Raw genomic sequence first — 16,623 nt, 5'->3', positions numbered from 1 at the left:
TCCCCTCTCACGCACACACACAGCTCTGGTCCTCACTCACACACTGTTTCTATGTGACAGACAGGAGGGGTGTCACTGTGATCAGTGGAGTGGGAGGCAGCTGTCACCAGGACTCTCAGGAAGAAGGGGGGATAAGTATCACCAAAATATAGAGGTGAGTGGTAACAAACTGGAGTCAGAAATAGTGACTCTCTGGGAAGAGAGAGATATAGGGGGGGGGGGGGGCAGGTGTCATCTGAGATGGCTGTAGGGAGGAAGAGAGGGACTAGTGAGCAAGGAAAGGCAGGGGCAAGGTATGGGGGACACCTGGCAGAGGTAAGCAGGGAGGGAAATATGCAATACAAAGGGAGATAGAGAAAGATAAATGGGTTTAAACAGTTAATTGTAGAAAAGGTTGAAAAAGAGAGCGATGGAACAGAGGGAATTGAAACGTAACTCAAAAGAAAGAATCAGATAAGGGGGAGGACAAAATGTGTGTATATAATATATAAAAATAAGATACACAATTCTTCCTTCCACTTTTATATGAGTATTTAAGTCTTAGCAGAAGATATTATTTTATTTACCATATTTTTAAAATCTGTTGTTCACTATTTTTAAAAGTCAGATGACCTGAGAGTATTTGAAGTGTAAATATTTTTTTAGTAGACATTTTAGTAAACATTTGTGCTAATATTGCTGTATTTTTTTTTTACTTAAAAACAAATCAAAAGATGCAAAGTCTCATCATGAAAACTGAAACTTATTGTAAATGAGATGTCATTAGATATTAAAAAGATATTATTTATTGTACTTTTGATAAATATAATCTTTTTTTTGCATTTTCAAATGATATAGAAACTGAATTTTTGTTTTAAATTGTTATTCTGTATTTTAAAAAATATTTGAGTAATTTACTGAGTCAGAATTACATTGATATATTAGGTGTTAGCCTGAGAAATGTAAATTTATTGCAGGTATCAAATATATATGCATTACTAAAGTGAATAGGAAAAGTGTATCATATTTTAAATGTGGCCCTCCTATGTTTAATATATGAATATAAGTTCACACCCATCTATCAATGATCTTGGTTTCGGCTTTTGCAGTATCAGAGCATCATAATATTGGCATTTGGGTATAGGTATTTTAGGTATTTGGGATAGCTGTTTTAGTGATTGAGTGTATGATAACATTCCTCTGTCTGCTGCTTCCTGTTTCTCTGTCTGCTGTTTTATTCACCATTTGTCTCAATAGTGTCTTATCAATAATGTTTTTGGTGTGTGTATTGTGTGATTATTTGTTTGTTCGTTCGTTTGTTATTTAAAGGGACATAAAACCCCAATTTTTTCGTTCATTATTTCAACAGAGCATACAATTTTAAACAACATTCCAATTTGCTTCTATAATTTATTTTGCTTCATTCACTTTGTGTCCTTTGTTGAAAAGCATATCTAGATAGGCTCTGGAGCTTAGAGACAGCTGCTGATTGGTAGTTGAACTTGTATGCCCATTTTCATTGGCTTACAAATGTATTCATCTAGATCCCAGGAGTGCACTGCTGCTTCTTCAATAAAAGATACAAAAGAGAATAAAGCAAAATTGATAACAGAAGTCAATTGGAAAGTTGTTTAAAAATATATGTTCTATCTGGATCATGAAAGAAAATTAATTTGTCCTATTTAGTTCATTGATCATAGCCTTCATTTTCTATTACTTTTGTCTCCCTGATTAGTAATCTGTTGTGATATTTTTACTCCCCCCCATACATGTATTTATATATATATATATATATATATATATATATATATATATATATATATATATGTATGCATGTATTTATGTATGTATGAATGTATGCATGTATGTATGTATTTATATATGTATGTATGTATTTATATATGTATATATGCATGTATGCATGTATTTATGTATGTATGCATGTATGTATGTATTTATATATATATATATATATATATATATATATATATATATATATGCATGTATGTATGTATTTATATATGTATGAATGTATGCATGTATGTATTTATATATGTATGTATGTATGTATTTATATATGTATATATGCATGTATGCATGTATTTATGTATGTATGTATTTATATATGTATGTATGCATGTATGTATGTATTTATATATGTATGTATGAATGTATGCATGTATGTATTTATATATGTATGTATGTATTTATATATGTATATTTGCATGCATGCATGCATTTATGTATGTATGCATGTATGTATGTATTTATATATGTATGTATGCATGCATGTATGTATTTATATATGTATGTATGTATGAATGTATGCATGTATGTATGCATGTATGTATGCATTTATATATGTATGTATGCATGTATGTATGTATTTATATATGTATGCATGTATGTATGTATGTATGCATGTACTGCATGTATGAATGTATGTATGCATGTACTGTATGTATGTATGTATGCATGTATGTATGTATTTATATATGTATGCATGTATGTATGTATGTATGCATGTACTGTATGTATGTATGCATGTATGGATGTATGTATGCATGTATGGATGCATGTATGAATGTATGTATGTATGCATGTACTGTATGTATGTATGTATGCATGTAAGAATGTATGTAGGTATGTATGCATGTATGAATGTATGCATGTATGCATGTACTGTATGTACGTTGAAAAATGCTGGGAGCCAGCAAATCATGGCTTCTAAAAATTAACACTGTCCACTATCAATCTAATAAATAACCAATTAAGGACTAAATTACAACAGACCTACATATTAATGTTTAGACACATTTTAAACTTTCAGATCTATCTATCTATCTATCTATCTATCTATCTATCTATCTATCTATCTATCTATCTATCAGTCCTTGTATGATAATTGTATTTAGCTTTAAAGCCTGATAGTTTGTAATGCTAAAGACACTATATATAGTTTATTTTTTATGTTTATGGATATGTGTTTGTGCAAATATCTGTGTGTGGTTGCATGTGTCAAGGTCACTTAAACTGCGTGTCACACATTCCTCAGGTACATAGACCGTGCAGTATCACATGACTTACATTTGCAGAAAACATTAACCCTCACACTGCTGGAGACCACCAGAGGCTAAGAGTGCAATGATCTGAAGCACATGTCTGACAGGTTAATGGTACATTGTACTATTCAATTGGTTTCTCCTTAATGTGTTCCTAATGACCTGATGTAGTAGTTGTAGAGTATACAATGTATGTGAATTCAATCCTTTACATTTATTTTTTATATATGAAATAGCTGTTTTTACTGATTGAAGCATTAATCCCTTGTTCTCAAGAACATGCCAATATAAATGGGCTGAGCCTGCATAAATAGCAGACCTCCTAATCTTATCTATTTTTTTTTATACATTAAAGGGATACTAAACCCAATTTTTGTCTTTCATGATTCAGATAGAACATGAGATTTTAAGCAACTTTCTAATTTACTCCTTTAATCAATTTTTCTTTGTTCTCATGCTATCTTGATTTGAAAAGGCAGTACTGTAAGCTTTAGAGCCGTCCCATTTTTTGTTCAGCACCCGGGTAGCACTTGCTGATTTGTGGCTAAATGTAGCAAACCAATCAGCAAGTGCTACCCAGGTGCTGAACTAAAAATGGGTCGGCTCCTAACCTTTCATTACTGCTTTTTCAAATCAAGATAACCTGAGAACTAAGAAAAATTGATAATAGGATGGAATTAGAAAGTTGCTTAAAATTGCATGCTCTATCTGAACCATGAAAGAAAAAAATTGGGGTTAGTATCCCTTTAAGGCCTCCTTATCAAATATCGCTGTATATGCACAATGGCCAATACTAAGGGCCTGATTCTCAAACAATGGAGAGAAACCATCATCTTATTTTTCTGAGCATTATATTCTAAAGTAAGTATTTATCCTTAAAATTAAGCATATTAGTGAACTCCCCTTAATGAGATACACAATTGTCAAGGTAAAAATTACCTTAAAAAAACCCATGAGTGTCCTTGTAATACTGATGAGGCATCTTAGAAAATCTTGCCAGAGAGCTTTAGAGGATCGAAATCTTAAAGAGTAACTGAAAAAGGGAAATGTTGTTATCTCTTCCACCGCCACCCCCTGGAAACTTGACTGTTGCCTGTTGCCTCTTGATTCCATATCCTTTCTACAGAGAATACTAAAGCATTCATGTTTTCAGTATAGGTGGTGGTTTTAACAGTCAGAAGCAGCTATTATAAATGACAAAATAAAGGTAAAGGATCTATTGATAAACAATTTTATATACTCCAGCAGGTAGTTGATTAGTTGATTGGTTGATAGTTGGGAACACATTGACACAGTGTAATGTCTTATTAAACCTTATTTTTTATTTAAAGGGACACTGAACCCAAATTTTTTCTTTCGTGATTCAGATAGAGCATGAAATTTTAAGCAACTTTCTAATTTACTCCTATTATCAAATTTTCTTCATTCTCTTGCTATCTTTATTTGAAATGCAAGAATGTAAGTTTAGATGCCGGCCCATTTTTGGTGAACAACCTGGGTTGTTCTTGCTGATTAGTGGATAAATTCATCCACCAATAAAAAAGTGCTGTCCAGAGTCTGAACCAAAAAAACCCAGCTAAGATGCATTCTTTTTCAAATAAAGATAGCAAGAAAACGAAGAAAAATTGATAATAGGAGTAAATTAGAAAGTTTCTTAAAATTGCATGTTCTATCCGAACCACGAAATAAAAAATTTGGCTTCAGTGTCCCTTTAACTAGCCTGACAGGTTAGGTAAACTGAAAGATGTGCTGAAGATTTCACTTTTTCTCTTTTTTTGTTTTTTTGCTTTTGTCTGATCTCAGAGTCAAGATGGGGGAAACACTGCTGTACAGTCAACGTCTGCATGGAATCACTGTAAGTATGAATCATACCCTCCTACAAATACCCCTATTCTGCAGAGCTTACACTCTAATACAAAGTGTAAAGCAGAAAGATAATACAATGCATGTTGGGAAATACAAATCTTGTATACAAGGGGAATATATATAATAAATAGAGGGACCTATGCATATATAGAGCTGATGACATATTCTCAAAGAATATGGATGGACATAGATGGACACAGGTACAATGGTGGGAGATAAAGAAATAGTTGGATTGGGTTATATAGTCTTTTAAATAGTAATTTACTGGGGCAATGATATAATATAGAAAAATAATGAACCACTACATATCCTGCAGAGTTTTATCCCAATATGCAATGCACACAGATGCAATACAGAGGATAAAACATTGGTCAGATCCTATTATACAGATCTAACACTATAATATCAATTGACACATGTGAGAATAGATTGTTTTTAACAATAATTGGGGGTGCTTAGCACCTCCATTACTGTCCAAGAACAGCCAATGATTATATTGCTCCTTATTTATTCAAATGGTATTCCCTTCTGCAAATGTTCTCAGTTTTAGTGATGTATGTGCAGATAGAATGTGTTAAATTCCCCATAAATACACATTCTTCCCAACAAACAAATTAAAAACAGAAAAAGGGAAGATTTAGTTGTCATTAGTGTGTTGTGTTGGGAGTGGCGTGCGCTATTAAATGTAGGCAACCCATCAGAAAAAGGGAGAGAAGGATTTGCTAGCATAAAAGGGACAACTGGCTTCTAAAAGGGGCACTAATAGAATACAGAGAGGAGAAATCTTCTGCACAGATATAGTAAACATGAAAAGTCATCAGAAATAAATAAAAGGGACATTCTAATGCTGCAATTCATTAGAGCACATATGTTGTGCATTACTGACCCAAGATAAATATGTGGTCGATCACAATCCTTTAGAAAAGCTTATATCAACAACAATAACCATAGACTTTAATGTTGAACTTTGTAGAAAAAACATTAAACTGTTCTAAAAAAATGTTATATACCTCTAGGTGTTTAATCCCTCCCCTGAGGGGCTTACACTGTACAAAATAAGGAGAGAAAGACTGTTGCGAGAGGGGAGTCTTGATCAGTGCACAGGTTACACCATGGTACTTAAACCCTAATATGTTACATGAAGAAATACATTTCCATTTTTTTTATTTCATTAACAGGAGAAACGCAGAATCCTTACTGAAATTGACACAATACAGAGGGAGTTGGAACAGCAGAAACTCAAATTGCAACAACTTAAGGTAATAAATACACCGGTCATTAACCTCTTGATGACAGAGAGGGTTAAAAAAGATACAAGACAAGATGGTATAGAAGCCCATAACACCCAATTTCTAATCTAGAGGTCTAATCTAACCCTCATTTGAAAGAAGAGAATAACCTATTTCACGTGATAGATCACATGACCCTGTGTTTAACATGTGACTAATGTTTCCTAACCAGTTAGAATAATTCTACGTGGTCAATTTATCAAGGGCCGAATGGCCCCTGATGCTCCTGTTTCCGTGCGAGCCTTCAGGCTTGCCGGAAACCGCAGTTATGAAGCAGCGGTCTTAAGACTGCTGCTCCTTAACTGGTCCGCTGCCTCTGAGGCTACGGACATCAATCCGCCCGATCCTGTAAATCAATTTTTTTTGTCTTTCTCAGCCAAAAAAATGGCCTATATTTAAATCCTTCTAATTTAAAAGAGAAGAGACTATTCTAGATGTTACCTGATTTATAAAATTTGGTGAACCGTTAATCCACTAGCCACCACCTACAAAAAAAACGTCCCTTCACTCTCTTCTTCGCATGGGCGACTAGCTAGATCATTTATATCTGTAAAATTCTGTTAGTTTACACTAATATTGTTATGGCTGGGCAATTTTTTTTATTCCCTAACTCTACTCCAAACCCTTGATCCAATAATGCAATGATTCAATCCCTAAACACATCTTAAATTGAGATAATTGCCTGGAACATTATTGCATTGGAATGTGATTAGTGGCAACATCCTGATCACAATATTGTGTTTGGCAATTTGTCATTCAAGCTTTCTTTTACTGTTTCCTTGGGATACATGCAGCTATTTCAAGAAAAACAAATTAACATTCTCTCCTTACACACAGAGAAAATCCCTACGAGACCGCTGGTTAATGGATGGATTACCTGCTTCCCCTGGGGCAGAAATAGAGAATCCCTTTAGTGAGACTGAGGACAGAATACACCAATTGCAGGAAGAACTTGATAGGTGAGCCATACAGAATATGCTTAAAGGACCACTAAACTTCACATTTTAACAACGCATAAAATGTTTCATTATTATAAGTGAAACATTTTGCAATATACATTTATTATTTATTTTGCAGACTTTTGTTGCAAAATAAATCTTAAAAATGTGTTTTTCCCTATCTCCCAGGGAGGCTGTAAGGCAAATTATGTGAGCTCATGTGTACTTTTCCCTCCCACCCTAAGCTTCTATGGTGTCACAAGCTTTTATATGGTGGATTATCAGTTTTGCATCAACAATTATGATAGGCAAATCATTCTTTGCAATAGTAATCAAGTTGAATCAGTGCTAAACCACCTTAAAGGGATACTGAATCCAATTTCTTTCATGGTTCAGATAGAGCAACTTTCTAATTTACTCCTATTATCATTTTTTTATTCTCTTTTCATCTTTATTTGAAAAAGCAGGAATGTGAGCATAGGAGCCGGACCATTTTTGGTTCAGCACCATGGGTAGCGCTTGCTGATTGGTGGCTACATTTAGCCACCAATCAGCAAGTGCTACCCAGGCCCTGAACCAAAAGTGGGCCGGCTTGTAAGCTTACATTCCTGCTTTTTCAAAGAAAGATACCAAGAGAACAAAGAACAATTGATAATAGGAGTAAATAAGTAAGTTGCTTAAAATGTCATGCTCTATCTGAATCATGAAAGAGAACATTTGCGTTTAGTATCCCTTTAAGGGAATACCCCAGTCTGCACACGTGCAAACAGAGTTTGTGCTATATCTGAATATTAGTTTGTGATTGATTAGCAGGTTTTTTTTTTGTTCTGGGGGTCTGGGAAGTCAGTGCCAAGTATAAACATAAAACAATATACAAATTTAACAAAATAAAGCTGCAGTTTTCATTGCACAATTATTGTTATAAATGAAGTTTTATAATCAAGTTGTTTACAATTTGTGTTTAGTGTCCCTTTAAAGACAAGATTAGATTGGGTATGAGTTAATATGTACTTCATGGTACAGTATGTGAATAAGTACTACTCATGTATGCATGCCTGATTATGTATATATGTAACAAAAATGTGTTTTATGTTTACATGGAAGGATAAGAATGTGTTCAAAACACATTCCAGGCACAAACTATTTTTCTTATGTTAGTCATGCATTAGAGCTCATACAAAAATAGTAATAATTTGCAAAAATAATGTTAGTAACCTTAGGTGATAAGTTGCAAGTTGTTACTGACATTTTTATGTGCATTTTTTTAAAAAAAATTAGCAAAAAAGTTTATGTCAAAATTTAAGTTATCAACAAAATGTGACCAAAGGGAAATTTCTGGTTTGAGCTGTCCCAATCCCTTAACCAAAAAAAAAAAAAAAGAAAGAAAATAAATTAACCCTCTCTCATTTAACTAAGATCTCCCAGGTAAAGTGGTTCAAGCTGTGCTTTCATGCAGGGTATTGGCTGAGCACAGAAGTTCCCCAAATTAAAGAAACAGTAAATAAAGAAGAATTGTATAATAAACAAATGAATAATAAAAAGACTGTATTTCAGTGAGTTGTAGATATTTTTTATGACAAATTTAAAATGTACTTCCATTTTGCTTCTCTCTGTATCATGTGACAGCCCTTAGCCAATCACAAAATGCATATACGTATACATGAACTCTTGCACGTGCTCAGTAGGAACTGGTTCCTCAGATTGTACATATAAAAAAATGCACATTTAGATAATCAAAGTGAATTCAAAACGTTTTTTTAAACTATGTTCTATCGGAATCATAAAAGCTTAAAGGGACAGGAAACCCACATTTTTCCTTTCATGATTCAGAGCATGCAATTTTAAGCATCTTTCTAATATACTCCTATTATCAAATTTTCTTAATTCTCTTGGTATGTTTATTTGAAAAGCAAGAATGTAAATTTAGATGCCGGCCCATTTTTGGTGAACAACTTGGGTTGTCCTTGCTGATTGGACAGCACCAATAAACAAGTGCAGTCCATGGTTCTGATCCAAAAATTTGCTGGCTCTTTAGCTTCGATGCCTTCATTTTCAAATAAAGATAGCAAGAGAAAGAACAAAAATTGATAATAGGAGTAAATTAGAAACTTGCTTAAAATTGCATGTTCTATCTGAATCATGAAAGAAAAAAATTTGGGTTCAGTATCCCTTTAATTTGACTTTAGTGTCTGTATTTACAAAATGCATACCTAATAAACCTGCACTCTTCTACAGAAAAAGCAAGTTAAAGGGACACTGAACCCAATTTTTTTCTCTCATGATTCAGATAGAGCATGCAATTTTAAGCAACTTTCTAATTTACTTATATTATCAATTTTTATTCTTTCTCACTTTTTTATTGGTGGATGAATTTATCCACCAAACAGGAAGGACAACCCAGGTTGTTCACCAAAAATGGGCTGGCATCTAAACTTACATTCTTGCATTTCAAATAAAGATACCAAGAGAATAAAGAAAATTTGATAATATGAGTAAATTAGAAAGTTGCTTAAAATTTCATGCTCTTGCTGAATCACGAAAGAAAATGTTTGGGTTCATTGTCCCTTTAAGTATAAAGTACAGATTTAAATATATTGTTTAAAAAGATAGATAATCCCTTTATTACCCATTCCTGAGTTTTGCATAAGCAACACCGTTATATTAATATACTTTTTACCTCTGTGATAACCTTGTATCTAAGTCTCTGCAGACTGCCCCCTTATCTCAGTTCTATTGACAGACATGCATTATAGCCAGTCAGTGCTGACTCAAAAGTAACTCCACGGGAGTGAGCACGTCATCTATATGTCACACACGAGCTAGCGCTGTCTAGCTGGAAAACACTGTCAAAATGCACTGAGATAAGAGGTGGCCTTTAAGGGCTTAGAGATTAGCATATAAGCTTACCTAGGTTTAGCTTTCAACAAAGAATACCAAGAGAACAAAGCAAAATTCATGATAAAAGTAAATAGGAAAGTTGTTTAAAATTGCATGACTCATCTGAATTTTGATAGTTTCATTTTGACTAGGCTGTCCCTTTACTCTCCCAGGGGTGGACATTAGCTAAATTATCTATATATATCATTGGCCCTTTTAAAGTCCAGTTTTGCTGCTTTAACCCTGCTGCAATATATACCAATATTTGTTCTCTTTCCCTCATTTGTGCACCCTGGGCAAACGAGCAGGCATATGCACCAAATTAGTTTTTTATTACCTATTATACAAGCATGGTTTTATAATGAAGCTCGCTGGCTGTAAGAAGGATGCTCTTTGTTAAGAGATCTGTTGTTTGGCATGAAGTTATCACTCCAGCATGTGACTGGATCGCTAATTGATTCCTTGACTGTCATAGATTGTCTCCTAGCAATGCTTTAAAGGGACATGAAACCCAACATTTTTCTTTTTCATTATTCAAATACAGCATGGGATTTCAAACAACTTTCCAATTTACTTATTTTTTCCAATTTGCTTAATTCTCTTGGTATCCTTTTTTGAAGGAGCAGCTATGCATTATTTGGAGCTATTGGAAGACATCTGATGAACCAATGAAAATAGGCATTTTTGTGCAGCCACCAATTAGCATATAGCTCCCAGTAATACATTGCTGCTCTCAAGCTTACCTAGATATGCTTTTCAACTAAGGATACCAAGAAAATTAAGCAATTTAGATAATAGATGCAAATTAGAAAGTTGTTAAAAATCACAGGTTCTGTCTGAATCATCAATGAAAAATGTTGGGTTTCCTGTCCCTTTTAAGATGATTAACCTCTTGAATACCACAAAAGGTGTATTGCTGCTTTCTTTTGAAGCTAAGGCGTTAAAACACATTAACCCATTCAGTACCGTGAATTTCTGAGAAAAACGTGTCCAAAATACCGGAGATTTTTTTAGCATTTTAGAAGGCTGCTAATTGCAGCTGCGCACCATATTTCTAAAATTATTGGTTGTGAAGGTGTTAATTAGCTATCTGGTAAGGGTAAAAATATTGTGATTAGGATTGCCACATCAGCTATATTTTTCTGGACAATTATGAGTTACACATGCTGCAGGGTATGTAGGGAGGAACATGAATAGTGCTGCCCTGGGTCACTATTCGTGTGCTATCCAGGGGTGCAATTCATGTTCCCCTCTGCACACCCAGCACCATGTGTAACTCATAAGTATCCAGGAAAACATGGCCGAGGTGTCAACCCCAATTGTGATGTAGGTATTACCCTCCAAAATGATACTTTCCACCTCCCTGATGCCTACCTGATCCCTCCCAAACAGCTGTCCACCATCTTAGGTATTGTCAGACAGTCTGCCAATAAGCAGTTTGCCAGTACCTAAATTATAGTATTTTTTTATTTTATTTATTTTCTTCTTTTTTTTTCTGTAGAGTTACATAATTTTTAAGCCCTGGCCCTGTGTTTGAATGTCATTTTCTCTCTTAACCAATAATAGCACTTTGTGACATATATACACTTAAAGGGACACTGAACCCATTTTTTTTCTTTCATGATTCAGATAGAGCATGCAATTTTAAGCAACTTTCTAATTTACTCCTATTATCATTTTTTCTTTGTTCTCTTGCTATCTTTATTTGAAAAATAAGGCATCTAAGCTTTTTTTTTTTTGGTTCAGACCTCCGGACAGCACTTTTTTATTGGTGGATGAATTTATTCACCAATCAGCAAGGACAACCCAGGTTGTTCACCAAAAATGGGCCAGCATCTAAACTTACATTCTTGCATTTCAAATAAAGATACCAAGAGAATAAAGAAAATTTGATAACAGGAGTAAATTAGAAAGTTGCTTAAAATTTCATGCTTTATCTGAATCATGAAAGTAAAAATTTGGGTTCAGTGTCCCTTTAATAGAAAAATTAAATGCCCAAATAGTTAATTGCAACTATATCTTAACATTATGTTGTCCATATTAAAGTTGTGTACATTTCATTGTGCAAAAGTATAATATGAGAACTGATTTAAATATTTCCATGTCAATATAGATGGTGTTAACATAGTGCAAGTGCTCTGTTGTTGCTTAAAAAGTTAGTTTTTGCATAGACTTAAATGACTTCGACTTTGAAAACCTCAAAAAAAGTCTTGCATAGCACTTTACACATAAATTGAAACACACTGTAATGACATTTTGGTATTACAATGTAACTGGTCTCAAGACCAACAAGCACCTAAATGTTAAAGTATTTATACTCAATTAAAGGAACAGGAAACCCCAAAATTTTCTTTCATGATTTGGATAGAACAAACTATTTTAAACATTTTTCAAATTTACTTCAATTATTAAATTTGCTTCATTCTCTTGTTATCCTTTGCTTAAGGAACTGCATTGCATTTCTGGCAGCTAGAACACATCTTGTTAGCCAATCACAAGAGACAAATGTGTGCAGGCGCCAATCAGCAGCTAGCTTCCACTAGTCTAGAATATGAGCATATTTATTTTTTTCAACAAGGGATACCAAGTAAACAAAGGACATTTGAAAATATAAGTGAATTTAAAAGTGTCTTAAAATGACATGCACTGTCTAAATCATGCAAGTTTAATTTTGACTTTTCTATCCATTTCATACCAGTGAAAATCAGTGCCAAAAATCAAGGTTTTAGAGGTTAAGTCATTACGCCAATGAGTTTTTTGCATAGTTTTGGAGTTTTAACTCCAAAAAGTTTCACCCTATTTGTGGACTTGAGTGTATGAATGAATTTTTATTTTATTTTATATAATTTCACAGACTCCAATCTCAATTGGTCCATTTGGAAAATCCTGGAGAATCTCAGCCAAAAATAGAAAAAGGAAAGGTAATATAGAATCTAATTATTCAATATATGCAAGAATGTATTTATAATATATTATATGGATCGGTCTGGTGTGTGCATTAAAGTTGTGTGATGTCAACTATCAAATCCACTTCTATCTCTACAAATAATGAGATGCAATATTTACAGTATACCTATAGGGCTATACCAATTCACATACCTCCAATGCCAATTCCATGTCTTGTACAACGTGTCCATGCCAAGATCATCAGTTCATAAAGCACACCCTGCTCTATATTTATATCTTAAAAACATAATCAATAATTACATTCCTATACCACACAAACACACTGAGAATCTGGAGCATGTATAGTTAATATACAGAAAATATTTGCATGCAGGCTCAGGAGCGGTAGTGTGCTACAGGGAGCTAGCTGCTAATTTGTTGCTGCAAATAAATGCCTCTTGCCATTAATGCACCTGAAGTGCCCAGTTAGCTCCTAGTAGTGCATTGCTGCTCCTTCAACAAAGGATAGCAAAAGAATGAAGCAAATTTGATAATAGAATAAGTTGTGACCAAAATGTACCTCTCATTAAACAGAGAAGACGGTCCTTTTATTATCGGTTATTTGTAGAGCCGATAATAAAAGGAGGTCCTTTCAATTAAGGCATCACTTGATCCTCTGGTTGTCAAGTGTTTCGGGTTAAAATGGCAGTTTCTAATCTGTTAGGCACAATGTGTAATAAATACTAAAGGTCTCTCAAATTGTGCCTCTGTTTCAGCCACAAATAAAGCCATATACCAATGAGATTATTACCCTAAAAGTGGAACATTACCTCTTTCCAATGAGTGGTCAAATAGCAAATTCCTGACCAATTCTGCAATATAATTAGAGTATTAAAAGGTGAAGGGCACTACAAATCTCTTTCTAGAAAAAAAATAAACTCAAACAACTAAATAAAATAAAATAAATAAAAAATATAAGAGTTCTCTAAATGTAAACTGATAATAATTTAATTGAACAGACACAACGTTCAGAGAAATAAAAGGGATTGGTCTTTAAAACTGTACCACAATCTCTACCATAAATAAATCACACACATTTGAGACCTCACATTGGAATAGATCATTAGTGGAGCGCTATTTTGCACATTCTGTCACAAGTTACCTTCGCTAGACGGAGGCTTTTTGCGCGTGTTGGATTGCGCTTGTATTACGAAGTGAAAGCAAAACGTTTGTGTGCAATCAAAACCAAACACAAATCTGCAATCATGTTAACGTATTCCCACTTAGACTTGAATGGAGCACACAAACTGAAAAAACCCTAGCACCCATACTCTCGCGCTAACCCAATCGCGTTTATTCAAGTGCACTAAATCCAACATGAATTATGAATATTTCACATTCCAATGTTCTTCACATACATAGCAATGTACTTTTTACTGTAAATACATATTTCCATACATTGTATATCTGTATATACCTATACCTAGATATCTATTTTACATCAACAGTATCAGATATGTATAGAAATATAAAATAATGTAATTTTTATTATTAAATATATTTGTGAAGAACATAGGAATGTAAAATATATGTAACACGCATCGGGGTTCACAACATAGGACTGACAGGTTAAAGCAAATGTAGAATTGCTATCTTCAATGTGCCTTATTGAAATATTAAATATAAGCTATTAAAAAATATTAGTAAAAACTATTTATAATTATTATAGATAATGTAATATATATATATATATATTATATATATATATATATATATATATATATATATATTTATAGATTATTTAAAATATTTTACAGTATGTATAATAATTAAATAATATTTATTAATATTTGTAAATAGTTTATACTTACTATTTCGATAACGCGCATTGAAGATAGCAAATTTTCATTTGCACAAACCCGACAGTGTTAGTCCTAAATTCGTCACATAGAAACATTTTAAATTTTTATTATTAAATATATATTTATATATATATATATATATATATATATATATATGGTACTGTTAATGTAAAACAGATATCTATTTCTATATATCTATAGGAATAAATATATAGGTATATATATATATATATATATATATATATATATATATATATATATATATATATATAAATATATATAGAGAAATGTATTTACAATAAAAAGTACATTGTCCTGTATGTGAAGAACAATTGAATGTTAAATATGTACAGTACATATACAGTAAAACACAAATACTTAAAACATATGTACACACACACACACACACACACATATATATATATATATACACAGTCAAAATTTCCACTAGCCCACTAGCCATTGGCGAGTGGAAATTTAATGATGGCGAGTGAAAGTTAGTGACCGTTGAGTCTGAAATCTGGTGGCATTTTGTAATTAGCAAAGTTTGCACATTGTATTTGCATAATGTACATTCCTATCGCAGCACTGGCAAACACACATTTTGGGCTATGTGCTAAAAACTATTATCTAAAGGGATATTATATATCCATGAAAGGGCAAGGATATGTTATTCCTCTAGGGCTGGCTGTAGGGACCCCTTTAGTGCTTAGACTGTTACTTCTGAGAGGGTAAAAAGGGCACAGAGAGAGAGAATGCAGTGGAAACATGAAAGTGGAGAAGTTAGGGTTAAGAGACAATGGTGAAAAAAAAAAAGAGTGAAGAGATATGACAGAGGGGAAGGAAAGAGTGTAAAGAGAAGATATGGCCTGAGAGAGAAGGGAGAGGGTAAAAAGAGAGATTGGAGAGAGGAGGGAATGGAGAAAGATATTTAAAGGGACAGTCAACTCAAACATTGTTCTAAGTTATATATATATAAAGTTTCCAGAGATCATTATTTACAAATGTAGCCCAGTTTTGTAATATATTGTGTTTGCAAGTAAAAGCACTTACTGTTCGCTCTGCTGCCATTTGAAAATGTCCGTCTGGCCCCTCCCATATTTCATCATCAGTTACATCATCATCTTCTTGTAATCCCTGTAATTTTTTGATCATCCTCGTAACCTGCTTTAGGGCATGCGCAATGCGCCTATTGTACTGAAGGGAAACGTTTGAACACAGGAACAAAAACACTGGCTCATTATCTGAGTGGTTCATAGTTTCGGCATACCAGTATCCTGTTCAACCCTCCGGCAGCAGTTAGCATTTCCCAGATGGGATTCTATTGGCAATTATATGGTATGTCTCTTCCACTGTGTTATACTTATTATCAGTACAATAGGCGCATTGTGCATGCGCTAAAGCAGGTTACGAGGACGATCGAAAAATTACAGGGATCACAAGAAGATGATGATGAAATAGGGGAGGGGCCAGTTGGACATTTTCAAACGGCAGCGGAGCAAACAGTAAGTGCTTTTACTTGCAAACGCAATATATTACAAAACTGGGCTACATTTGTAAATAATGATCTCTGGAAACTTTATATATATATATATATATATATATATATATATATATATATATATATATATATATATATATATATATATATAACTTAACTATATAATTCATTATAACTTAATTATCACTTAAAGGGACAGTAAAGTCCAAAAAATTATTTCATGATTTAAATAGGGCATGTAATTTTAAACAACTTTCCAATTTACTTTTATTACCAATTTTGCTTTGTTCTCTTGGTATTCTTAGTTGAAAGCTAAATCTAGGAGGTTCATGTGCTAATTTCTTAGACCTTGAAGACTGCCTC

At 33.3% G+C, this 16,623-nt stretch overlaps 1 protein-coding gene across 1 annotated transcript in view; it reads left to right on the top strand.

The window, feature by feature from the left end:
* PALM3 (paralemmin 3) overlaps nucleotides 1-16,623 on the top strand; it is a 65,653-nt gene continuing 49,030 nt past the window's right edge. Inside the window, exons 1-5 of the mRNA XM_053718174.1 lie at nucleotides 1-154; nucleotides 4,845-4,896; nucleotides 6,086-6,166; nucleotides 7,034-7,155; nucleotides 12,866-12,932. Coding sequence (XP_053574149.1) covers nucleotides 4,852-4,896; nucleotides 6,086-6,166; nucleotides 7,034-7,155; nucleotides 12,866-12,932 — 315 coding nt within the window. The 5' untranslated portion in view covers nucleotides 1-154; nucleotides 4,845-4,851. The remainder of the gene's footprint in view (nucleotides 155-4,844; nucleotides 4,897-6,085; nucleotides 6,167-7,033; nucleotides 7,156-12,865; nucleotides 12,933-16,623) is intronic.

Source organism: Bombina bombina, chromosome 6, assembly GCF_027579735.1.
Source record: "Bombina bombina isolate aBomBom1 chromosome 6, aBomBom1.pri, whole genome shotgun sequence".
In the NCBI taxonomy this organism is placed as follows: Eukaryota; Metazoa; Chordata; class Amphibia; order Anura; family Bombinatoridae; genus Bombina; species Bombina bombina.
Note: the sequence above shows the minus strand (reverse complement) of the source record. Positions and strands in the feature narration are given on the sequence as shown.